This window comes from Lepisosteus platostomus, chromosome 8, assembly GCF_059453375.1.
Source record: "Lepisosteus platostomus isolate fLepPlt1 chromosome 8, fLepPlt1.hap1, whole genome shotgun sequence".
Classification (NCBI taxonomy): domain Eukaryota; kingdom Metazoa; phylum Chordata; class Actinopteri; order Semionotiformes; family Lepisosteidae; genus Lepisosteus; species Lepisosteus platostomus.
The window spans coordinates 40,195,694-40,222,045 of NC_142618.1; the positions used below are offsets into that span (position 1 = coordinate 40,195,694).

The 26,352-nt window shown below is 37.6% G+C and overlaps 1 protein-coding gene across 2 annotated transcripts in view; it reads right to left on the reverse strand.

Annotated features, from left to right (window-relative positions):
- LOC148657314 (MAM and LDL-receptor class A domain-containing protein 2) overlaps window positions 1–26,352 on the reverse strand; it is a 285,832-nt gene that overhangs the window by 233,729 nt on the left and 25,751 nt on the right. Inside the window, exons 20-42 of one of the 2 annotated variants that reach the window (XM_088643402.1) lie at window positions 25,565–25,692; window positions 24,442–24,613; window positions 21,798–21,917; window positions 20,307–20,461; window positions 19,295–19,393; window positions 18,827–18,917; window positions 18,177–18,305; window positions 16,128–16,224; window positions 15,039–15,189; window positions 14,181–14,403; window positions 13,397–13,517; window positions 13,023–13,152; window positions 11,181–11,259; window positions 9,383–9,544; window positions 8,970–9,095; window positions 8,164–8,379; window positions 7,494–7,613; window positions 6,882–7,043; window positions 6,377–6,468; window positions 5,219–5,386; window positions 4,576–4,734; window positions 3,627–3,735; window positions 478–615 (exon numbers count right to left, since the gene is read on the reverse strand). In XM_088643402.1, the coding sequence (XP_088499528.1) occupies window positions 478–615; window positions 3,627–3,735; window positions 4,576–4,734; window positions 5,219–5,386; window positions 6,377–6,468; window positions 6,882–7,043; window positions 7,494–7,613; window positions 8,164–8,379; window positions 8,970–9,095; window positions 9,383–9,544; window positions 11,181–11,259; window positions 13,023–13,152; window positions 13,397–13,517; window positions 14,181–14,403; window positions 15,039–15,189; window positions 16,128–16,224; window positions 18,177–18,305; window positions 18,827–18,917; window positions 19,295–19,393; window positions 20,307–20,461; window positions 21,798–21,917; window positions 24,442–24,613; window positions 25,565–25,692 (3,147 nt within the window). Of the gene's footprint in view, window positions 1–477; window positions 619–3,626; window positions 3,736–4,575; window positions 4,735–5,218; window positions 5,387–6,376; window positions 6,469–6,881; window positions 7,044–7,493; window positions 7,614–8,163; window positions 8,380–8,969; window positions 9,096–9,382; window positions 9,545–11,180; window positions 11,260–13,022; window positions 13,153–13,396; window positions 13,518–14,180; window positions 14,404–15,038; window positions 15,190–16,127; window positions 16,225–18,176; window positions 18,306–18,826; window positions 18,918–19,294; window positions 19,394–20,306; window positions 20,462–21,797; window positions 21,918–24,441; window positions 24,614–25,564; window positions 25,693–26,352 lie in introns of both variants that reach the window. The other variant, XM_088643401.1, reaches the window with a different exon arrangement.

The window sequence follows — 26,352 nt, forward strand, 5'->3', positions numbered from 1 at the left end:
AAACAATAAAACAACAGGCCAACATTGCCATAAGCACATTACAATAACAGTAAACCATCATAACTATTGCTCATAATCACCAAATATTATTTAAAACAATTTCAAGAATAAGCCTGGATAGTTACAGGGGTTCTTATAAGAACATTAGTATTTAAACAACAAACATATTTAACAATATGTTGTTATGTTATGTTTATACAGTACATATATGTTGTTTCCTTATTGGAAATATTTCTTATTTGCAGATATCTGAACAGTAATTTCCACTACACCTCATTTCCAAATAATGTAAATGTACTGTAGGATACGCATAAAAGAACTGTATGGGTAAAAGCTGTATTAATGAAAAAGGCTTGCTTTCACAGTACACAGCTCAAACATGATACGATACACAAAGTAAACATATCTCCAAAGGTAAAACAAGGGATCGGAAATCAGATGAATCTGTTTTGAAATCATGTGGTTATAGGTTTGTACCTTTGCCTGTTGTATGGTCAGTACTAGGCCCATCCAAACCTGGTTCTGTCACTTGACCTGCCTTCTGCCTCTTCCATTCATAGTGTCCTGAGCTGATATCCTCCCAGTAGCATTGCCCACTTTCAAATGTGCATGGACCTGCTTGTCATATACACCATTACCAATGTTATTGTTGGAGTTGATAAGGAAAAAAACAAAGCATTGTTTAACAAAAGTTTTCTTGTTTAAATATTACACAGAAATCACACTAGTACATGTAAATATTGCAATTCAGAATTGAAAGTATCGATTTCTAGATTTAATGCAATAGTATCTGTCTTTTGCATTTTATTATTTTCACGAAATGTTAATTACATCAGTTGGTGTTTTCACACAGAAATTCTGTAATTACTTTTATATATTAACCACATACTTTGAAAACCCTTTAAGCATACTTTCATTCTTTTGAAATTCTAAAAATAATGCCATATAGTGAGTCCGCTGAATACAATGCAAAAATCCATCTAAGCATAAAACACTGAACAATCAACAGAACAAATTGAAAAAACATTATATGCTATTAGGTTTGTACTTGTATTCTGCCCTACAAGCCCGTTTTCCTACAGACTCTAAAGCTTTATACAGTAAGAACTACTGTACCACAGTAAAATGACATAGACCTGAACTCAGTTTCTTAGAATTAATCAAGGTTTAAAGTGTAACAGTGAAATTGGGGTTATGGAATTAGCAGTATTGTGCATGAAATATGAAATGAAAATATATGTGATGTGAAATTGAATTAGAAATGTTAAAAAGATAATTAGATCTACAATACTATGTGAAATCCTCACAGAGATAAATAGACTTACGCTATGTACAGTAAAATGACAGAGAAACATATAGTCTGCAATATTATATTCACACCATATACAAAAGTAAATTATTTCTAATATAATAATTATTTTGGTTATACACATTTGTATGACCCTGATGCTAGAATTCTATACACACAATAGGAGACACTCACAAATTATGAAAAAGTGCAATATGCATAGATTATATATTGTATGCCCTTCCCATTGTAAGAACATTGGGAGGACACAAAACTCTGAAAATAGTTTAGAGAGATGTGTTCCCAGGAATATTTCTTCAACTAAGAATACGGTGCATTTTTTATTTCTAAAGAAATTAAAAATGTAACAATGAATGTCAATGACTTACTGTAGTGCACATTGTGTAACAGCGGGACTAACTTCTTTTAGTTAAAATCAAATTGTGTACATAACAAACTCAGCAGGCCAATAATCTCTAGATATTCATGTAGGTAGCTGTGTCAGCATGCGTAGGCTTCAAAGGAACAGGTAATGGGTTTATTTCATGCTGAAAAGAAAAGAAAGGAAACACAACGTTTTGGCTGCGGAGCCTTCTTCAGGTGTGAGAAAGACAGGGTAGACGGCAAAGATTAAATAGCACAGGAGAACAAAAGCTGGAAAAGTGGAGAAGGAGGCAGAGAGGCCACTCAGGAAGTGCAAAGTGAAGACGAGTAGAGAAAGGTGTGAAGTAAAAACCTGCAGGAGAATAGAGAAGATAATACCAAAATAAGCCGTCATTGAGAGAAGGGGGAAGGTGTGAACCTAGTTTCAGGATGAGTTCCATTTCTTTTGTCTTTCTGCTGTGGGAGTTGAGAAACCCTTTTTTGAGAACAGAGACAGAGAGATCAGTGTGTTCATGGCCATCTGAGGTGAAATGAGAAACTATGGGCTTGGAGAAATCTTTAATCTTCACAGCACTAACATGTTCTCTGAAGCGGTCTCCTGGTCTCCTTCCAGTTTCACCAAAGAAGATCGCTGGCATGTTTTGCAAGAGATACAGTAAATGAGGCTACTGGAGATACAGGATGTCATCTGGGTGATCCGGAATTGACCTGAAGGGCCCTGAATGAGCGTGTTGTTAGATATGTATTTGCAGGTGATGCAGCGAGTTCTGTTGCAGGGGAAGGTGCCTGGTGGGAATGATTGCCGAGCGTGGTCGAGGGAGCTGTGAACAAGAATTTTAGATAAACTTTTTGTTCACAGCTCCCTCGACCACACTCGGTAATCATCCCCACCAGGCACCTTCCCCTGCAACAGAACTCATTCATTCAGGGCCCCTCAGGTCAATTCTGGATCACCCTGATGACATCCTGTATCTCCAGTAGCCTCATTTACTGTATCTCTTGCAAAAAATGCCCAGATATCTACGTTTGGGAAACCGGAAGATAAGATCAGATCACTTTATTAGCCATATACAATTTCTTGCATTAGGAATTCCTCTTTTCACATACCCCAGCTTGCTCTCCATGAGACACAGACACACTGACAGGGAGAGAAGCTTTTGGGCTCAGAGCACAGGGTCAGCCGTTGTACTACACCCCTGGAGCAGCTGGGGTTAAGGGCCTTGCTCAGGGGCCCAACGGAGTAGGATTCCTCTGCCGGCCACGGGATTTGAACAGGCATCCTTCCAGCCACAGGTGCAGATCCTTAGCCACAGTGCCATCGCTCCGAAGGAGACCAGGAGACCGCTTCAGAGTACATGTTAGGGCTGTGAAGATTAAAGATTTCTCCAAGCCCATAGTTTCTTATTTCACCTCAGACAGCCACGATCACACTGATCTCTCTGTCTCTGTTCTCAAAGAAGGGTTTCTCCACTTCCACAGCAGAAAGACACTAAACTCATCCTGAAACTTGGTTCACACCTTCCCCCTTCTCTCAATGACAGACTTATTGTGGTATAATCTCTATTCTCATGCAGGTTTTGACTTCACACCTTTCTCCACCCGTCTTCACTTTGCACTTCCCTAGTGGCCTCTTCCTCCACTTTTCCAGCTTTTGTTCTTCTGTACTATTTAATCTTTGCCGTCTACCCTCTTTCTCACACCTGAAGAAGGCTCCACAGCCGAAACGTTGTTTCCTTTATTTTCTTTTCAGCACGGAATAAACCCGTTACCTGTTCCTTTGCATCTCTACATCATGTTCATTTTGTGAAATGAACAAGATTCATTTGGAATCTGACAAAAGTACCGTTTGACATTGATGAATCTTATTTCTGATTACAATTAATTCATAATTACAGCAGACAAGCAGCTGTAAATTTGCAGCATGCAGAAGGGCAGGATTTTATAAACAGCTCACCACACAGCTCCTCATCTTCTCCCATAGGACAGTCCACAATGTAATCACAGTAGGAATGCATCGGAATGCAAATAAAGGTGTCAGACCTTCTGCAGAAGAACTGGTCGACCTTAAAAAATGAAAATTACTTTTAAAAGTGTAGTATCAAGGAAAAAACAAATGACATGTGATCTTTCTGTATAAAAAGCTTAACTCTTTGTAACTAAATATTTAACACCACTCCGCACAAACAAAACAACATATTTCAATAAGAATATTGTGGGATCCCTTTTTAATACATTTTCAGATTCAGTTACTTGACTCTGGCCATATGCCATATTGGAGCACTACCATGTAACTTTATGTGAAACACATTATTAGGCTGCATTAGGTCATTTACAGCAAATATCAAATACAATTCTGCCTCGCTAAATTCTTCAGAGAATTCCTCTTTTGAAACAGCAGATTGATCTGTGTATGCTAAAGAGTCTCATACAGGGATTAACATACTGAAACATGACAGGATCAATAACATGCTGTTGATAAATTAGGAATGTAAGGCTCAAATTAAACAAGTTAAAAGCCAAAATAAAGTAAGTTCTATATTAAAAACCATTAGTAAACAGCTACAGTATGTATAGTTCAAAGCCTAGTCAAAGTAAAAAAATAACAATATATCCCATTGGTGACCAAACAAATGTACACAGTTATGTTGCAACGGTTTTCACACCCTTCCAATTATGTCCCATTTTGAATTACATATAATATATTCACATTTGTAAAGTGAATACTTAAATTAAAACTTGAGTACTCAAACAGAACATTTTTATCTGTGCAAGAAGTTAAATATCATTTTAAACTGCAATGCAAAATAAAACAAACGAACATAAAATATGTTCTGGAAGTATTTACCGCCTCGTGGAACAGTGGATATTTTTTACTAGTCTCCCCCATGAAAAGAGATACTCACTGAGCAGGGACTGGGAGCTGTAGAGGGCACTGCTGTTGGTGGAGGGCTGTAGGGGAGCTCACTGTTGTTAACATCATGAGCACATTGTAGTGAGAAAGAAATGTCATCCAGTGCCACCTGTGCTCCTACACCTGGACCATGGATGTACTCAAAAACAACCTATAAGAACCATTGAGACTTCAGTGGTAGAGTAAAATATATTGTATCATTTACATAGCAAAAGCAAAGAAGGAAAATTGAGAAGTCTCCCCTTTTCACTATATCCTGAATGGCAAGATTAATAAGGAAACATTGCTGTGAAATAGAATCCACCTGTTCTTGCCAGCTTAAGCTTTTTAGTTATAGATACATTTATTAAACAGTCTTCCAGTGATCTTCCAGAAACGTGAGCCTCTCATATATCACATGAATCAAAAGACAGTGCATTTTATAACTATAAAGATTTTTAAGCTTAAAGTTAGACCATGCTACTGCAACATCATCACCTGGAACTAGGTGAACACCTTTAGCCAAAATGTACCTCACAGTGAGGTAAGATGGTTACTTTCTTTAAAAAGTGTATAAATCATAAAAATACAGAGAAAGGAACAGTATATTCCACCAATAAACAGTGCATACCGCATCTCTATTGTTATTTCCGTACCTTGTATTTTATAGAGCTGGAAAAGGTAACCTCCACCCTTTCCCAGTAGAATCCGACTTCCTGATCTCTGACCCACAGACCGATGTCACCTTCTCCACTAGAGAAGCTCCGAAGCTTGACAGACAGCTGCCCTACTCCCTCCCCTTGCATGTAGTAATAGAATCGTACCTGGTAGAGAAAAACAATTTCACAGCACACATGGATCAATAAATTGATGAAAACAGCTGGTAAGTGCTATGTCTCATCTTTAACATATAAGACACAATTTATTCTTAAATAAGTGTTACATGTATTTTTATATTAACATAATAGATCATTAAAATCATTTTAGAGGTCAATTAACTGAATTATGAGTGAACCTTGCATGGTAAAACCTGATTTTCTGATGTACAAAACATATGAACAGTTTCCCTAGTCTCACAGTATAAGAGGAAAAGGTATGCCAGGTGCCAGGGAACCTTCCAGCATTTCCAGTGTGCTTAATATGAAGACCACATTGTACCAGCAAGGCTAAGACTATGGTTGGAATTGCTTTTCAGAAAACAATATTGTTGTTGTTATCCATAATAATCATCACCATCACTTTTCTCTTGCCTTGAACTCTTAAGATCTCATCTTATCTCTTTACATCTGTTGCGGAGATGGGATAAATCAGACCAGCATAAACTGGGTCTATTGTGAAACCTTGAGTGATGAAATGCCAAAAACAATACCCTTCAGTCTGAAGCTCCAAGAGGGAGCCACATCTGGACTCAGATAACAGCTGGAGGTCTCCTGCCATAAATTCACTGACAGGGCTAGAGTGATCATTAATAAATACTCATAAAAAGGTACTGATTGCAATACAATTGTACTTGTAGACTAAGTTTAATTTAAGCAGGTAAAAAAGGAAGGAAAATCAAAACTTTACCTTACCCACTAATAAGAAACCTAGTAACTGATAATGGTTATTTTTTGTTTTGTAAAAGTGAGAAGCCTTTAAAATACATAAAGCCGCTGTTGAGAATTGGTTTTGTCATTTAGGTTTGCCAGATTTTGATTTAAACCAGCTTAAGGCATAACACAACAAATTACATTTTATGAAATCCAGTTTTAACCCAAAAAAATTACAGACATAAAACAGATTTTCATGACAGACCACAAACAGAAGAAACTTACAGTACAGACTGGGGAGGGAAGGAAGGTCCCAGAAAAAATTTCTGTAGAGTCTCCAGTGGTCACTTTTTGTCCATCAGCAATAATGTAATGACCTAAAATAAGACTCTTATTAATGAGTGAGTTAAGGAGTTGAAATAATATATGGTACTTCATCAATGCATTGCTAGCTGAGGGCAAAAGCTTGACAACTCTTCAGTTATCTTGAATTTAAAAGTGATTGTCTCAAGTTTTAAAAAGTTTGGGTGCTGTTTTAAATTGCCATGCACAAACAGCATCACTCTTTACTGCTCAGATGTTTGGAAAAGCTGAGAAAAATTCAATACCACACCAGAATGAAATCTGAAACCCTCAAATTGGAGAAAACCATGTAAATCACATACAATGGAACAGACATACTGTAGATGAAACCCTGTATCCTTCTGTCTCTTTCTCTTTGGACCCCAAATCTATTATACTTTTCTCAACTTCATTTACAGGATCTATTGAATTCCAAAGGCCTGCTTGCCTGCAGCCGAGTTCTTGGTGTGATCTCTAGGAGGCCCTGTGACACCTCCTCCAATCTGGCCTTCCTGGCGTTTCCACTCATAGCCTGGAGTGTCCAGATCACTCTTCTCCCAAGAGCACAGCCCATTTTCAAAGCTGCAGTGCTCCTTATACCCAAGCAGCCCTGGGAAGGGGTTAAAGTCAACAGCATCAGTACATTCTCATTGTATTCATCAGCAAAGTATATTATACATTAGATCCATAGACTATACCCATGTCTGCTTTCTTTGACGTGTGTTCTTGCAGTATGTTTAAACCCCAGGAACTGAATTTCAATTATTATGTTGAACCATTGTTTATAAATCATAATTTAGATATCAAAGATTTGACATCTGTTTCGGACTGACACAGCGTTGCTTGTGCTTTTGAAAGAATGCATTGAATGGACTGTAACAGGCTCCTCATGTACACAATTAGATAATGAAAATAATGATGTGATGTGTGATGCTATTACCATTTTATTAATTGAACAGTGAAAGAACAAGAGCAGCTTTCTATAAGTAATAAAGCTTTCTTAGGTTACTACTCAGTGGATGAACAACCAACTTAAAAGTTTAACTTTGCAGGATCTTACCACAGTCGATTTCATCACTTCTGTCACCACAGTCATCACTGAAATCACATATCCTGCCCATATCAATGCAGACTAAATTTGAACATTGAAATTCGTCTCCTGGGCAAGTGGCTTGTGAATCTACAATGTAGAATGAGATATGCAAGTGTCAAGACTTCCAAAAGCCTATGTCATGCAACAAGCATTATTTAGTTGTACATAATTAAAACAAGACTGTAGGTTATGACAAGATGGCTGTTCATTTTTTTAAATACATTCCCCAGAGCTCTGTAAGATCCTCTGCTTTCTAAGATGTATACCAAGTTAGTCTTGTGCATCAGGGGTTAAAGGGAGCAAGAAAGCAACTGACTGAAGAGACCATGGACACATTATAAGTTTCTTTTGGGAAAGAATGTTAAAGCCAGTTTAGCTGCCCAGCTCGATAGGGTACTGTATGTAAAAAGCTAAGTTACAGTACAGCTCAAATAAGAGGACAGATTTTGTTTTGGTGTTTTCTCCACTGTGTTTTATAATTATAAATAAAAGTGCATTGTTTTTTACCTTAAAACTTTGTGTATATGAATGTTTTTTTTTCTAAGGGCTGCCTATAGATACCTTTACATGTGAGTGGCAGAGGTAGGCAGACAGAAAAAAGGTCCTCTTGAAACTGAACTGTCATAAGAAAACTTACCTTTAAGAGGGCAGTTCTGGAAGGAAATGTCATCAATGGCAATATCCCCAAAGGTACTGTAGCTCCTGGTGGCCTCAAAAATAATATGGAAGATCCGAGGAATGCGTCCAATTCCCACAACTGCCCTCCTCCACCTGTTACCTTTGTTACCAGACAACGTCCACAGCAGTGTGTCACGGGAGTCTTCACGCAGGAAGACACTCAGCTCCCCAATGCCTTGTGAGAGAATCCACATCTTCAGTTTTAATTCACAGCCATTCACAATATAATCACGGCAGTCATGCCTTCTTAAGCATTGACAAGTGCCACAACTCTTTAAATTTCACAATGTTTCTTATACCACACTCTTCTATATACTCACCACTCATCACTCATGTGTTTGAATAACACAGGGCATTAGAATTCAATTCCTAAGTTAGAAGTCAAAAGTTAGAAATTAAAAGTTCTGGCAATAATAAAACAGTTGGAACAGCATTTAATACAAGAAATTGCATGTTGTGAGATGTTGTGAGCTGAAGACACCTGGCTTTTGTTCAATATATATATTGCACTGCATTGTGATAGATCCTTTTTATATCAAGGATTATATCTCATTGTTCCTTTCCTATTAACTTGTAATAAGAAATGAAGCGAATTGCCAAGCAGTTAAAGCAACCAATACGGTACTAAATAGTAAAGAGGAGTCATCCAGTAAAAGTACCTGGCTGGACTAACTGCATTATTTAAATTACATAATCACAACTAGGGTATAATTCACAGGATGTTTTTAGACAGCACACAGTTAATTTCCAAACAGATCTTCTTACCAGCTCCATACATGTGATAGTAGAATTCCATGAGGCATTCAGTGCTAGCTTGCTTCATACCAGGGCTTTGTAGAACTGCATAGCTGTTCCTGTCACCTCTGTCAGCTTCCACAGCCATATACCATCCTGAAAGAGTACAGATAAGTAAACATGGGGAAAGGAAATAGCTAATTTAGTTCTAGTAAAGGAGATTATTACAAGACAAACTGTAAATATTGCACAATATTTACATTTTTTCTTTTTCATTTCAATAAGAATGTTTTTCTTATTAATACTATACCAGATTAGTGAATCGTTATGAATTCACTGGCCTTAATGTCACTTGTAGCAGCTGGTCTTCTAAAGTAGCACTGTTTGAAATCTGTTTGTCAGAAACAAAATCCCCCATCACGTTTTGTCTTACAAATTCTTACCCAGCTCCGTTCCTGTGGTGTGATCACTGGAGGGCCCTGTGTTTTCTGTAGCTGTCCCATTACGGTCCCTTTGCCACACAAACTGCCCCTGGCTGAAATCTTCCCACTGGCAACTGCCTGCCTCAAAATCACAGCCTACAAATTCTTCAACAACGGAGCTGCCTGCAATAAAATGTCAATAATGTTTCACAATCAGTCAATCTCATACAACATAATATTGATAGTCTAAAATGGACAAATAATTCCTGATGCACAAATATGTACAGGAATATATATACTTACATACAGTCCAAAAATTTGAAAAAAACTACAGTTTGCTTGCATTTGGATTTAAAAATGTGAAAACATTTTAGCTCAGTATTTAACATTATAGAGTGAGCAGAGTATCTATGATTTGTCTAGTATATCATGGTATTCAGTTATTTATCATAGGAAAGCACACTGAAAGAAATATTGTGTATTTGTACAATTATACAGTACTATAAAATGTTAATAACATAATGCATACTGTATCATGTTAAACAATAGTACTATGGTAGTACTAGTGAATAGTAACTATGGTAAAAGCAGTTTTAAAAAAGCTAACACACTTTGGAATCTTTACATGGCTAAGCTCTAAGGCCTGTTTGTCTACGGTATAAAGAAATGTAATCACAAAGTGCAGTTTGCGTAATCTGAGGCTCTAGTGTTCATCCATCACCTTTGCAGCCCTATCGTGCATTTTCAGTTCAATATACAGTACACTGAAAATTCCATTGAAACCTACAGATTAGCTGTGCAGCTTTATTGTAACTATGGTGAAGTGTTTTGCTTTAAAAATACTACATTGAGTTAATCATGTTGCAGGAACAAGGCCTATTATTTTATTTAGAATTAAGTGTTATTAAAGATTTGTAATCTGTGCCTCTAACAAGCATCCTGTTGCCTTACTGTATAAGGTACAATAGGGTAGCTGAAGAGGCCTCCCATTGTGGTCTGAATTACAAAATGAGTACTGGTCTGTGCAGGTGGGAAAGTAAGGAATGTGAGTTTGTCTCCTGGGCAACGATCCTTCCCACTACAGAGATCCTACGAGTTTAAACTCCCATAATGGATGCCAGCAAGATGTCTAGCAGAGAGCCATATGCACATCTGGACATTATCTTAAATTCCCTGGACATGGTCAATCACTCAAAGAAAGACCCACCATTAAGTGATCAGCATTTTGGTCACCACAACAATACCTGATAGCATCTCATCCAATCACCAACTTGTACCTTAAAAGCAAGAACCCAACTAATTTTTTGCTAGTTAAGTCACCGACGATCTCAATCTTTCCAACTGAACTTACAAACTGACTTTCCCAACTATGTATCTGCAAACAGTCTGAGTTAGGATTAAACGTTTCTCCAAGATGCCATGCCAAGAGAGTGCCTCAGTGAAGTACAGAATTCTGTCCAACATGTTCTTCCTGAAACAGAAGAAATCTTGTATTCCTAAACCCACTGTTATTTCCACCTGATCAACAAAATTAGACAGTTGGATTCTTGCTTTCTGTTGAAGAATATCCAAATATATTCTGAACAAAGCTGTAGCCAGAACAAACCGAGTTTTTGTCTACCTTGCTGCCAGATGGAAGTTCAGCAGCATGCTAATATTAGCTGAGCCCTAACGCAAGACTTTCTCTTGCTCCTCTCTCTGCACCGAAACTGTCCTAGCACAGAACAGTGCAAGTTGGATCATGCCCAGCTCTGTCTTACCAGCGAGAAGTTTAAGCGAGAAGTTGAACTCTTTTAGGATAAAAAAAAATAGCTCTTACCCCCACAAACTCCTGATGACACTTCTACATCATCAATAGCTATAAATCCTCTGCCTCCAGACTCTGCTTCAATCAGCACCTGTCAAAGCAAAACACTGGTGACACTGCACACAGTATCTCCTGGTTTTTAATTCTACACAGCGGAGCCAAGCAAGATATTGAAAATGCTATGGTCATAATTTCAATTGGACGTTTAGGTGTTCACACCATCATAAACCTAGCTGAAATGCTTTTTAAATAAAATTTTATCTGCTAGGTTTATCTTATCTGATGTACTTTGTGAAGTGGGAAATAAAACAGAAGGTCCACAGCTGAATATTGGAGACAAAGTTTCACAAATGAAATACTGACTGTAAATAGAGCCATTTCATTTTTTTAAAGAAATTAATGAAGTGCTACAAATGTTTTTTTTTCAGTTTTGGATGTTGGGGAAGGAGATGTCTCAAATAGCTTTTGCGGCTAACCCATAACCAACCTCTTGTTGTGTAGTTACATGACTGTAACGAAGGTTAGGAGACTACAACCACACCTCTGAATATAAACAAATAATGGCAAATTAATTACAAATTAAAAAAGGAACATTCCAAAGTCTTGAAATAACAATTGTTTCCATGAGCAAACATTCATTGAGTTCAAACAATGAACTAAAGATTACAATCAAGGGGAGGCTATTTAGCCAGGGTAGTTATTAGCTAATTGATCCAAGTATTGTATTTCAGTTAGCCATTTCTTGAAAACACAACAACAACAACAGTGTCAGGATTGGATTCTAATCCACAATTCTGTTTGGTTTTCCCTACATTTTATTTTTTTTCCCATCAATCCAGCTCAATTTAAAAGGTATAACAAAGGCATTTAGTTTGTTATCTTAGAGCAAAGATGCATAATAGCATTGTCATCCAAGACTTATCTATGCTGGTACTATTTACTGCATCCTCAGGCTGACCTTACTGAGCAATTTAAATACTTAAATGTGCCATGCTTAATGTGGTAAATTAACTCTGGAAATTAATATAAGTAATTTATTCTACAAAAGTGGAATATTTAATATAATAAAAATAATTCTTCAATTTTTTTTAAATGGGTGTGACCTCCAGGATATGTTTTTACAACATCACAAACTTAAACATACTGTATAATGCATAAAACAAAGCACAACAACATAAAATGAAGTAATAACTATCACCTTCAATTGTATAACTGAGATTAAAGACCACCAGAGAAGGAGGCAACCTTATTGACTCAATTGGTAAAGGTGCAAAAACAAGTGCAGCTGAACTCTGTGATCATGGTCTCAAGCCTGGTCCATGTCACTGGACAACTGTGACCAGGATTCCTCTACTGGCAATGCATAATCTGTTGAGCACCACTGACAGGAGAGTGGAATAAGTTAGACAGGGCTTTCTTGGTTCTCACAGTCTGTGACTCAAGACATGAGCACACAACTGGATATTCCAAATTGTCTGAGTATAGCAACAATTATTGTCTACTCTAAATTTGAAAAAATGCCATGTTGCAGCCACAGTAGCCTTCGTCAGGCAGTATTACAAGTTTCACAGTATGTCATTGAATAATTGAACATTTGTACTCACTTTATTATTTCCTCATTATAAATCAAGCCTTTTTTCGTTTCTCATAAACTTTACACATAGTACTGAAACCTAAAATATGCATCTAACAAGTATCATTAATATTAAAAATAATGTGCCTCACAAATTAAAGTCCTAAAATGAAAATATCAGAACAACTCTCTATACCAGCTGTCTTTGATCGTTGTAATTAAATGGTGCAATCCAGCAACAGCAGATATTTACTGTATGAATAGTAAGAAAATCATCCTACCTGGAATCTCTTTGGCCCTATGACAGTGTCTGTAAAATTTTTCCAAGTGTTGCCACTTTCCTTTATCTCAAAGAGCAAGTCTTTATGTGTGGCACTTGTCTGCAGATACACCAGCAAAGACCCAGAGTCCCTAAAGAAATAATGGTCAGATATTGTTCAGCATAATGGAAAAATATCACAATTTGGCTATTTATGAGGTAGTATCAGTAAATTAAAGGATAAAAATCAAAAGTATTGATGCAGAAAGAAATCTGCCTCAAACCTATAAGTAATTTAATTGTAACTGTAATTGTTTTAATTGTTGTTTTGACCATTTTAAACATACATTTTTTGGACTGTAAGCAAACTAAATTTCTCTGCTTAATTTAATTTACCTGCCACTCATGTGATACCAGAGAGTGAAGCAGCTGATCCCACTATCCTGGAAGTGCTCTGAAATGAGAAGAGCTCTGTCTCCTGGAGCACTGTGTTGGGTTTCACATAGTAAGTACCTCCCTGAAAGATAGAGAGTCCATCTTCAGATAGCAAGAGTGGGATGAAATGCATATTTTTCCTAGTGCCTGTGTATATTAAAGTATTATGCTTAGGTGAGGTAAACCAAACCAACCTCATAGAAATTAAAAAAGTAAATTTTCACTCATCTTAGTTTCTAAATTGACACCAGAAATTTAATTTAATCAGACTATTCCTGGTTTAACATAGCTGAATAGGAACAATATTGTCCAATATTGAACACATATTGTATGCCTCCTTACTTAAAGAACTCTTGTCTACTGTTGCTAGGTAATCTACAGTACAGTTCAGTAGTACAGTAGTGTTTTTAATATTCAAGGCACACAAAATCCCTAAATTTTAAAAAAACTTTTTTAAGAACATTATGCAGAATCAAATATTACTGCTGTCTCAGAAAATTTAGTTTGAATTTGAAAGAGCGAGAGGAAATTCATTTTTTAGTAGATGATTGTACTCTGGTACTGTACAAATTTAATGATTTCTTCTTCACTTTTGATATTATTCTAAACTGCAAACTTGCTGATGACATATCTTTTTAAACTAACCTTTCTTATTAGATGAAGACCTATAAAGTCTTCCTTTAATTTAATAAAAGAACTAGAATGTGTTATTATTAAAAAAAACTCTCATATACATTAATCTTACCATCTGCTGTTTGGGTAGTGTGGTCAACACTGGGGCCAACTATCGACAACTGATCATTAGCATGAATCCAATCAAATTGGTCTCCTTGGGAGTTCAGCCATGTGCACTGACTTGACTCAAAATCACAGCTTCCTGTGTGGGGACAGGCACCAGCAGTCAGAGTGACCTCGTCAATGGCCACAAAGCTGCCAGCAGCAGGATCTAGCTGTGCCTTAAATACAACCTGCATGGAAAATAAATGGTTTTATACTGTAGGACTGAAGACTATAAGTACACATGCAAATTTGACAGAACTTTCAATCACTGAATTATTTTTCTATATCATTTTGTTTATTTTTTAAATATTTTGAACTATCCATAAGCACATATAGAGTCTTAGCATTAAAAGGCGCACATGATTTCTTTCTACAAACGTCCGAAAACCCTGCTAAAGATAGGTTAGTTCCTTGTCAATTTATTTTTATTAAATTTAAGAATTAGTTCATTTTCAATTTAACATTTAGAAGCGCAAATTATGTTTTATTATCAACAAATTGGAATCAGTTGTTTCTATAGGAATTGGTTGTCAGGAAAAACCCTTGGCTGACTCCAACTCACAGACAATTACCCTAAGAGAACCCTGGCCAACCCAAGAGTCCATTGTGAAGTACACTTCATGAATATTTGAATTTGAATGTGCTCATTGCTCTAGTTCACAAGGGCTGATTTTAAAATGTCAGTTACTCAATTCTACTGTACAGTATGAACTATTCCTACGCCTGGCTATTACATAAATGTACTACTCATGGTTACTGACATGGTTCTCAACATGAAAAGGTAACAAAAATATTCAAGCCATATTAAAAATGTTTAGGTTACCTTGAAGTGTGTGGCCGTTGACACTGTGACTTGTGCCACCTCCCAGTAGTGAGACTTAGCTCCTGAAAGAGCCCACAGGGCCTCTCCCAGCTCACCATTCTCCATGGTGTGGATAGAGAATCTGTCATTGTGATCTGTGGTCAGCCAATACCTGTGTACACCATAGGAGAAAATCAGCTATTAACATTAACTCTTGACCACAAAACAACACTTGATTAAGTCCACAGCCATCTTTGTACACAGATTCTTAATATGACAAAGCCTTAATACAATGTTTTTTAAAATTTAAAATCTTTGTGTATGACTTCTCTTCACATTACCCACAATATTCCCTTCTGTCTTCTATTATCTTATCAGTGGGAGACAAACAACTATTTCAGCTTCATAAAATGAACCAAATGGAAATGGTTTATTTTATAGGGAAACAAAACATCTATTAAAACGAAAGAGACAGAAAACATTGGCATGTAAATTTGTAGGTACATAGTAACGTAAAACGTAATTGCAAAACAAATCCATAAAAGGTTTTTCTAGTGCTCACTGGTAGCTTAAGCAGCAACAGTGTTCATTTGAAGCTAAGGTCAAGCATTATAGTTGTGACATAAGTGGATTAAGTGTGGTCTATGTCACAAGCAATCAGGATTGTAATTCTTAACCTGTGCATCAAATAAGCAGGCCTATATTTCCCAGGTGGCAGTGTTCAAATGGCCAAGCACAAGATCACCAGGGTATTCTCAGTTTGCTGAACAGCAACCATCTCTGTGACTTGCTGGCAGTTAGCTTCCAGACTCCTCCAATCAATGCTAATTTTCCTATAAGGCTCTGTTGGACTTCCAACAGGAAAATATGTCTCAGAGAAGTGCTTCAGTTAGAGAAAAACATGAACAGTCTCACTAGTACAATAGCTACCACGTTGGAAACCAACTGGTAATCCAAACAGGATGAGGAATGAAATTAACTACAATTTATTTATTCACCCACCAACAGCACTGTTCTGACAAAAACACAAATAGATAGTGATCAGATACACATTTAGATCTCTAAACAGATCGTATTTTATAAATAAGTTATTGTTTTTTGCCAACTGACCAGAACTGAACACAGGACTCCATTGTTGATGGGTATTCTGGAGTTAACAGGTGAGCAACTTTCCTTGTATCTTCTCCAAGCACTGTCATAAAGTGGCCTAAAAAACAGTGAGTACAAATACAGCAGGTTAATGCTTGATAGTGCAAATTAACTGTAACCTAGTGATATAGTTGGCATTCCAGGTATAATACATTTGAATAGACACAATCTGTAATGTTAATACTAAAACAATAACTTTTCAAGTTCCTTTGAATTAGGAATATGTAGATTATGCAGAAATGCAACATATGTAGATATGTAGACTCTTTATGCTATATTTTACATTTTCTGACTGCATCACCAGTAGATTTTCTAAAGTTTGCTATTTTTCATTTTAGCTGTCATCTTTTGTAAGTTTGAAAAAAATAATTATCTAAAGCTAGCATTTCTAATAGAAAATTGAGCATTAGGCACAATTACTAGCTGCTTGAAGTAGGAAGAAAATAACCCATAAATGACCTTTTCTATGTTATTGTTGCTGCCATAAATCCAATTTGCAGAACTCACTGGTAGGGAATTTAATCTAAGCACTGGGATGTTCAGAGAAGTGTGAGTCACTAACCTAGCAGCCAAAGACCTGTTAAGTAAGTGAATTACAAATGGAATAGAAGATTGTAAAGAAATTTCGTTCAAGCATTAAAAATCCACAAAGTCAACCCTTTGGACTTCCTCAGTATTTAACAGTAAAATTTAAACCACAGGACACAAGAGGAAACTTGTGGCAGTGAATTTACAATGGAAAATGTATACGAAGTGTTGTAGGAATCTGGAAAAAAAATCAGCAGTCACGTTATGATAACTGATACGTTACTGTTCTTCAGGAAACAGCTGGATGAGATTCTCAGATTGCTTGGCTAAAACCAAACAAGTATAGATGGGCCAAATGGTCTCCTATAATATGTTCTCTGATAATATATCACTCTGCAACTCACAACTGGCAACCCACTGAAGCTAAGCAGGTGTGAGCCTGGTCAGTACCTGAATGGGAAACCTCCTGGGAAAAAAAAGGTTGCTGCTGGAAGAGGTGTTAGTGGGGCCAGCAGGGGGCACTCACCCTGCGGTTCATGTGGGTCCTAATGCCCCAGTATAGTGATGGGGACACTATACTGTAAACAGGTGCTGTCCTTCGGATAAGACGTAAAACTGAGGTCCTGACACTCTGAGGTCATTAAAAACCATTTCTCAAAAAGAGTAGGGGTATAACCCCGGCGTCCTGGCCACATTTCCCATTGGCCCTTACCAATCATGGCCTCCTAATAATCCCCATCTATGAATTGGCTTCATTACTCTGCTCTCCTCCCCACTGATATCTGATGTGTGGTGAGTGTTCTGGCGCACTATGGCTGCCGTCGCATCATCCAGGTGGATGCTGCACATTGGTGGTTGTGGAGGGGAGTCCGCATTACCTGTAAAGCTCTTGTAGTGGAGTGTCCAGAAAAGCGCTATATAAGTGTAAGCAATTATTATTATTTTATTTTTTCGATAAGCTTTAAATTTGATGAAGAATACAAGGTTGAATCCCAAAAAAGTATGTATAACAATTTTAGTTCTACCAACATAGTTAATATTTTTAAGTTAACACCCATAAGTATTTAAAGCTGTGGAACGTCAATTACATTATCACTTAAAAAATTACATTATCATTTAAAAAAATCACTTGACATTCATTTTACCTAAGTATAGTCCAAATCAATGCCAAAAGAAATTTCTGACTCACTTATGGATATCTGAATTAGATTTCAAGCTTATTTATGCCATAGTTATAAATTACACTGTACTAACATATACTAGAGTACATTTTGTCTTGTGGACTTGTTTGTTCCTTAAATAACTAAAAGGGAGCGATGTTGCTTAACAATTGACCAGAGTGCAAACACTAGTTTGATGCATAAAACTCCAATATATTAGCTGACAAAGAAGATAAACGTCAAAATCAGACAGTAAAAAAATAACAAATACTGTAGCTAGCAGAGGGAGTCAGCACAGCCTCACACAGTCCAGCATATTTACCATGCTTTGTTCTGTAAGTCTGATCAATCTGTGGTCCATAGTCCAGGCCATTTGTGTGAACCCAGTCAGCAGTTTCTGTGACATCCTGCTCATAACCACACACTGAAGGACTCTCAAAGCCACAGGTACCTACAGTAAACACACACTATATAAACTGAACAAACAGATTGACACTTCTGAAAAAGGGACCTCTACAACAAGAAGGTATAATGAAAATACCAAAAATGTTTAAAAATAATTAATCAATAAAAAAGGTAGGAAACCCTATCATTGCACCAGTACCTCTGATGCCACAAATCTTCAGATGGTAAAATGTTTGTCATTCAATATCCAAACAACAATTAAGTCCAGAAAACATTTGTGTTTTCTGCACGAAATTATTTATGACATATATGACTTTGGTGTGGAATATACTATTAATATTACCGCATAACATTTACAGAAGTTATAACCACAGAACATTATCCATGTTGAAAATCATTGTTACTTGATGTGTATTGTTCCCATTCATAAGGGGTAGAAATACTTTTGGTGTGCAATGAATGTATGTACCTCATCTACTTGTACAATATTTAAACAAATTAAAAACAGTGGAAAAAATGTATTCTGACTAAGATGTGTTCTGAAAACCAAACCATTTTTGTACTTACCGTGATATGTGCAGACTCCAGCCCTCATAGTGATGTCATCAATGGCAATGAATCCCTGGCCTAAAGGATTCCTCTTCCCAGCAAACTGTACCTGCAGATATGTACACAAACAAATCTTTTCTTCCCTTTTTAAATCTTTCTAAACAAGCATCAAGGATTACTTTCTCACCTGACATATCCTGAGAATATATACTGAGGAGCTTTAAAACATAGCACATACTACATGTTCCATTATGTATATGTTGCATAAACTGGTTTGTTGCATGTTTCTCAGTATATAAAACGTTATCAGAGAATCATTTATTTCACTCGGTTTTCATTAAGGTTGTAGATTTGAGAGCTTGAGTTGAAAAGTCTGATACATCTTCTACTGTGAATATCACCTTTGTTCCTGTCTGTAATCACATGGATTGTGCAGTTTTAGAAGACATGATTAAAAGAGTATCAATGAAAGATGGGTCAGCTTACTCTGTATGATCCCTTCATTCTGACAGTTATGTGAGCATTCAGCCATACTGCATTCTGTGTGCCTCTTCTTGACCACACAACTGTGTCTGGAGATGAATTCTGGAAGCAAACGATATAGCTTCAAATGTTTACTGACCTAAAGGTTATTAGATTCTTATCGTACTCTGTGTCACTTTAAATGTAATACCCAGATAGCTTGTTTTTCTTCAGCATCACTCAAGTGCTACATTAATTTTCATTTAATGTTGTTTCATTTACTCCATGTAAGCAAGCATTTATTGCTGGTGTTCTTTATGATTGTATGGTGTTTACACACAGTACATGTAAGATGAATGATCGTTCATGGCATTGCACACTGGACATGTAGAAGAAGAAGATCACTTTATTAGCCATATACAATTTCTTGCATTAGAAATTTGTATTTTCGCATACCCCAGCTTGCTCTCCATGAGACACACAGACACACAGACGGAGAGAGAGAAGCTGGGGGTCAGACATTTATATGGCGCCTCAGAGCCACCGCACCACCCCTAACAATGTATGGGGAATGTTTTACCAAAGCATTATTATACATGTATATTTTACTATGTAAGTGTACAAAGTTTTCTTGTGTGAAAGGTGATAGTTTGACAGCAACGGGTCATTTTAGCATTTATTTTTCTAGGACAGTTTGCAATGCCTCAAAAGGGATATGACAATGATCTGTTATGCAGAACACTTGAAACATATCTAAATATAATCTGATTTGATAAATCATATCTCGTCACTGCAGGTATAATTCTGCTGTCGACTAAAGAAAAGTCTTCACACAATTAAACAGTTCCATTAACACGTCTCCTGTTCAATTCTGTAAATAAGTGTGCAGTTCATGTAAGCCTGCTGTGTTGGATATGAAATTACATACAGAGACTTCCAATAAACTAATCATACACACTAATAGAGTTGCACACTCTAACCTCTTTCCTTTTTGATGGCTATCTATGATACAAAGAAAATGCAAAAACACACGTACTGTTTGCAGTAGGACATCCAGGGTTGACACCGATGATCCAAGCATATAATACCAGAAACTTACACACAATTCAGTGGTCTCTGATATCACAGGACTAGAGATTACTGCAGTTTCTTCATCCGCAATACCAGATCCCATGATTATTAAATAAAACCCTGTAGGTAAGCAAAGACATACTGAGTATTTAATAAGAAAAGCACAAGTTTTGTATCTGTATAACTGTACATTAAAAAAACACAACTTTAATTAATGCAAGAACAGTGACAGAATCACTCCTCAATCATGACGTGACATTCATGGATTTAGTAAGGAAGTGCTGCATCACCAAATTGCCATCGATATGACCGAAGGCAGTACATCTGAGAGAGACATTGCTCAGATAATATAAATACTCTGCTTTAACAACCAAAAGACTGGTCCAGAGAAACCAGAAAACTGGTCTGGGAGGGATAGCTAAGTCTTTGAATGGGTTCATCACAATACAGCCTTAAACATTTCAGGAAGCAATAACCTCTGCATCACCTGAAAGTACATGGATGTCTGCATTAAAATGAACTGTACGTTCAAAGGTCCTCTAGGGATATGTGACAAGCAAAATCATCATCTTCTGTGAGCTAGAGAACATCTTGTGGCAAATTAAGCAAGCATTTAATTCACCAACGAATGATGTTTTGCCCTTGACAAACAAGCAAGCCAACCAGGAAGTCTCTTTTCTTGCAGGAAAATGCAAGACCAATAGCGGCAGAATTAAAACATCACAACTAAAAGAAAACAAATCTGAGGTCTTGTATTGCTCATTCCTTTTAGCCTGACTTGGGTCTAGATAAAGGACTAACTGACCAATGCCATCAATTAGAGAGAACCACAACTTTCCAACCTTTGTACTGTAAGTTACTGTAGGTGCAACTACAGAAGACGAGTGGTGGAACATCCTTCTCCAGTCTAATCAATCAAGAGCCTGATCAGGACCATGCAGCAGCACTGCCAGGATTGTGATAATGCAAAGGCTGACCATACCGAATAATGAATGTGAAATGTTTTCTTTTTGACAATGTGTTCAGCTGAAAAGATATCATAATTCTTTGATCTGTTTTTTAAGGATTTCTGTGGTTTTGTTATATGTGTATTTAAAATATGTAATTTAATCCATTAGATCTGAGTGTTTGTGCATCAGTACAAATGTACAGTGTCTTGCAAAAGTGTTTACCCTCATTTTAATACTGAAACTTACTGTAAAGCAATTATACCCAACCATCTTGAGGTTTTTGCATGTTTGCCAATTATTCTGTGCAAAGGTGGTAGAAACTTATCCAAAAAACTGTAACTGCTGCCAAAGCTGTTGACACCATATATTGACTCAAGGGGAAGAGTACATATGCAATGAACATACTGTAATTGATTTTTCTTTATAGATATTTAATTTTTTCACCTATAAAAGTGTTCAGTTTGAACATTCTAGTTTTGATTGTAAATATTCACTTTTTACAATACCTTCAATGTTACCAAAAGAATGGTCAAAGAGTGGTCCATTTCCAGGTACATCAACATGGCGCCCTGCCTGGCAAATCCAGTCAAAGCTGTCATTTGTCTCTTGGCGCCAGTTGCAGAGCCCTGGGAATTGAAGAATTTGTTACTGTTTTCTTGTATCCCTAAACTTGTTGATGGACCAATGGCCTCCTTTTCCCTTTGCAGCATCATCATATCTCCCAGTACCACACAGGCATGGCCAGATGTGCACAACACTTTGATTTCAGAATGACATCAGCAGAAATGGAAATTCATTTTTTTCAGCTTTGTGTACACTATAATATCCCACAATAGCCCTCACTTAACTGTTTTAGTCATTTTTAATATAATTAAATTTGACAAATATATAGACAGACTTCCATCATCTTCTTTAATAAATACTACCCCAAATGCCAATCTGTAATGGAACTGCTGTCACTCTGAATCTTTGGCATATTTGCAGCAGATATCAGTCTGCTGCAGCTGGTTAGGATAATCTCTTCAAATAATTTAAGTAAAAAAAGCACCTTTTTAGAACAATTTAAAAAGCAAATAAGTAAAGGTGTCTGCCAGCTAAATAATGGTTCAGACCATTTTCCTGGTTTAGACTATTATCATGGAAGGAAAACCAGATAGCGAGGAGCACAGTTACTATTTTTGAATCCTGGTGGGGGTTTGGGTGTCAGGGTCTCATACCCTGTGGCTGGTAGAGGAAGGGAGATTGCACATGAAAGGCATAAAATAGACAGTTGTTAGAGATCCTAGCTGTGGGTTAAAAGGGAAGTGGTGGCAATGGAACTCTGTGATGCATACTGTACATGTACCGGCTAAAAGAGAGACAGCTTGCCAGGATGTACAAGGATCCAGGAACCAGAGAGGAGATGGAAAGCTCCTGAAAGGCATCCTGGGGAAAGGAAGCCCTGTCTCAGTGCATCAGAAATTTCCCCCGGAGAGGAAATATGGCTAATGATAATTCCAGAAGGGATGATGTAAACAGAAAATTGGTTATTATTACAAATGTAAACTTCCCCTAGCATCCCATGATGCTCATAGTGCCAACAAAGACTGGATATCTGGGAGGCTTTGGGTTGTACAGTCTCCCAAGGAGTGAACCTCAAGATAATGAAAAGAACATTCCAGATGCAGGTCACCTACAGTAAAGAAGCCACGCATAAAAATTTGTGAAGCTGGGAAAATACCACACAGGATTATATCTGGAATCTCTCAGGGAAGGTCTCACAGACTAACTGAACACAACATTTAAAGGACTGTGATGGTGCTTTAACAAGACACCTCCAGAATGGACAATGAATTGGGGATATTTTTTTTTCGATTTCGATTTTTAAGAACTTTATTTTCTTTTCACAAAAAAATACAGGGCATCACACATTAGGAAGCTTTACATTAATATACATACTTAAAACAGTATATATGATCACATCTCATTACATTTTGACACGGTACCTTACATAGCAACAATTTATTTTGTTCTGGTGCAAGTCACATTCCTTACTTAAACATGATATTGTCTTTCACAGCATCTTGAGATACTATCCTATGCCCTCTATTTCCCACAGATTTTCTGCTTCCTCCCTCCGTTCTCTCCACAGATCTCTGAGGTAATAGTTATCTCGGGTGATGAACAGGGCCAGGCTACCTGCTGCCTTGACTGGGACCTCGATGCCTTTGAACACCCCATGTTCCTCACTCTCCACAGGGCGTCTTTCCCACTGTTCACCACGGCCCAGATCCTGTCAAACCCGTTTGGAGGAAGTTTGACAGGAGAGATGCCGTATATAACGAAAGCAGCAGTCAGGGAAAATTGGGGCGAGAGAGCTTGCAACCAGTGTTCAAACTGGGCCCAGAAGGCCTTAGCAAAAAAGCAGGACCACAATGTCACAGTCTCCTCCTCACCACAACCCACCCTAACACAGCGAGGGCTGGGGGTGAGGCCCCTACGGTACAAGAAAGTTCGCACCAGTAAGCACTGGTGGATGACACTCCAGGCTAAGTCTCTGTGAACGTTTCACAGAAACTTAGAGGATGTGTGTTTCCACACCTTCCTTGTTTGGGCTGATGTTAAAATGCCCACAGGGGTCTGCCTATTGTTCTGGGGTGCAACGAAATCTTCCAGTTTTTAGACGCTGACATCTTGGAGGGGAATACTGTATGGCCAATTGGGTGAGATCTTAGAAAACTTTTAACTGTCCCATAAATTGCAGGGCATGTGTCAGAGAGTGGGACATCCAGCTTGGGTCTGACACCCCACACTCTGAACACCTCCCTACCTACCCAGAGCCAGGAAAAATAAGTCCAGGTACGCACTTCAGGTGCTGTTGCAAAGCCTCTCAGCACAGAGGCCAGGAAAATGCAAAGCAGCTTCGTAGCAATATCTGGGACAGACTTCCTCCCTGAGAGTAGCGGCCTGTACATTATTTCCCTCCTGAGTCTTTCCTGCTTCCCACCCCATAGAAATTTAAACATCAATCTCCACAGCACCACCACAACACAGTGTGGGATAGGGAAGGTAGAAGCCAGGAAACTCAAAACAGGCAAGAGCTCGGCTTTGATGACCAGCACCTTCCCTGTCATGGTGAGGTTTCGGTCTTGGACATGGTGAGATCCTTACCTTGTTCAAAACTGCAGTCCATAGGAGAGGGTGGCTGTGTGGGCCTCACACTCGTGGGAGGTAGTGTGGTTAAAATAATGTTAGCACAGGTAGTGTCCTTCCTCACACTGATGTCATCCAGTGCAATGTCACCTTGATCAAAGACGTTTCCTTCTTTTCCTTCAAATAAAATCTGTAATGAATCAGTCACAGCTGTGTAAATTGAAGATATGATGCCTAGGTTCTCTGAGAAGGGGTGGGGGTGAAGCACCAGAGGCACAACCTGTAAGGACGCTAGCCTGGAGAACAGGTTGAGCCCTGTGGTCCAGTAGTCACTGATTCAGGCCTGGACTATATTATAACCTGACTATGACCAGGATTTCCCAGACAGTAGCACACAATTCACCAAGCAGCACAGGACTTGGGCAGACATGAGTCATTTACAGTATCTTAGGTTTGCCATGAAATAGTCTCTGACCTTGAAGACTTTCTCCTTTTTTCATAAGAAAAGCCACTTCTCCAGTCAATGATAAGTTTTCTTACAGTCACATGTGCTCACAGTATCCTAGCTTCACCTTTTCTAAAATTTCTTATGCTTTTAACGTGTGTTCATTGAGACTAACATTAAGATAAGATCACTTTATTGGCCATAAACAATTTCTTGTATTAGGAATTTGTCTTTTCGCGTACTCCAACTTGCTCTCCATGAAACACACAGACAGGGAGAGAAGCTTAGGGTCAGAGCACAGGGTCAGCCATTTATACAGCGCCCCTGGAGCAGTTGGGATTAAGGGCCTTGCTCCGGGGCCCAATGGAGTAGGATTCCTCTGCCGGCTGCAGGATACAAACCAGCAACATCCAGCCACAGGTGCAGATCCTAAGCTGCAGAGCCACCGCACCACACCCTTACTATACTTGATTATGTGCAATAACAGTAACTATTTAACAACAATAATAATAAGAAATATAAATTTCTAATAAATATTTATGCGTATATTAGAACTAAATTATACGATGCTATTGCCTGACTCCTCATTCACTTTATGTATGTACTCTGAATTTCTCTGTAAATTCTAAAATCTCATAAAAGACATCAAAGGAAACACCGAAGCACAATACATCTGTTTTTATGGAAGGCTCTCACCTGATATCGCTGTGTAGTTACGTAATCCACCCTTGCTTCCAGCCAAGCATCTCCTTGGTCCCCTGTCATGCTCCAAATAGCCTGGCATCCATCAGCATCTTTAATATACACTGTAAGAGTCCCCTTCACTAAAGAAAAAGAAGGTGTCAGTTTTAGGCTGATGTTGATTGCTGATATGAGTTTCTTTAAACCACAACAAAAATGTATTGAGTGCATCTACATTAACAAAATAACTCATATCACATTTGATCTAGTTCTGGTTTACCATTATAAGTGGCAAATAATGTTTTTTCTCATATACTAATAAATACTAAGTATTTAATTGCTTGACCTACTCACATAGGTGTATCATTCAAACTTTAATGTGGAGCTATTAATTTTAGTACACATATAAATAGAATCAAAAGAAACTTACTCCTTTGGAATGACAGCACATACCATTGACAATGTTTTAAAATAACCAGTATCTGTATCTATCCTGATTTGCATGCACGGATGTTTTATTACAAAGTTAAATAAGCATATTCAGTAACTACTGCATGTATCATGCAAATGTGACTATTAATTAAACAAGGGATTAAATATTTTAAAATAATGAAAGACTATTTCAGGACCAATTGTTAAGCAAAGATCTGAGATACCAAGTAGAAAGTTAATGTTTTAGGATTTAACATGTTTCTTTACTTCTTAAGTGCTGTGGGTGCCTGGAACTATTTATGCAGCCGTTATATAAAAATAGATTCCCCTAGGATTCTTAAACAAAAGCCTAGAGAACATCCTCAGTTCAA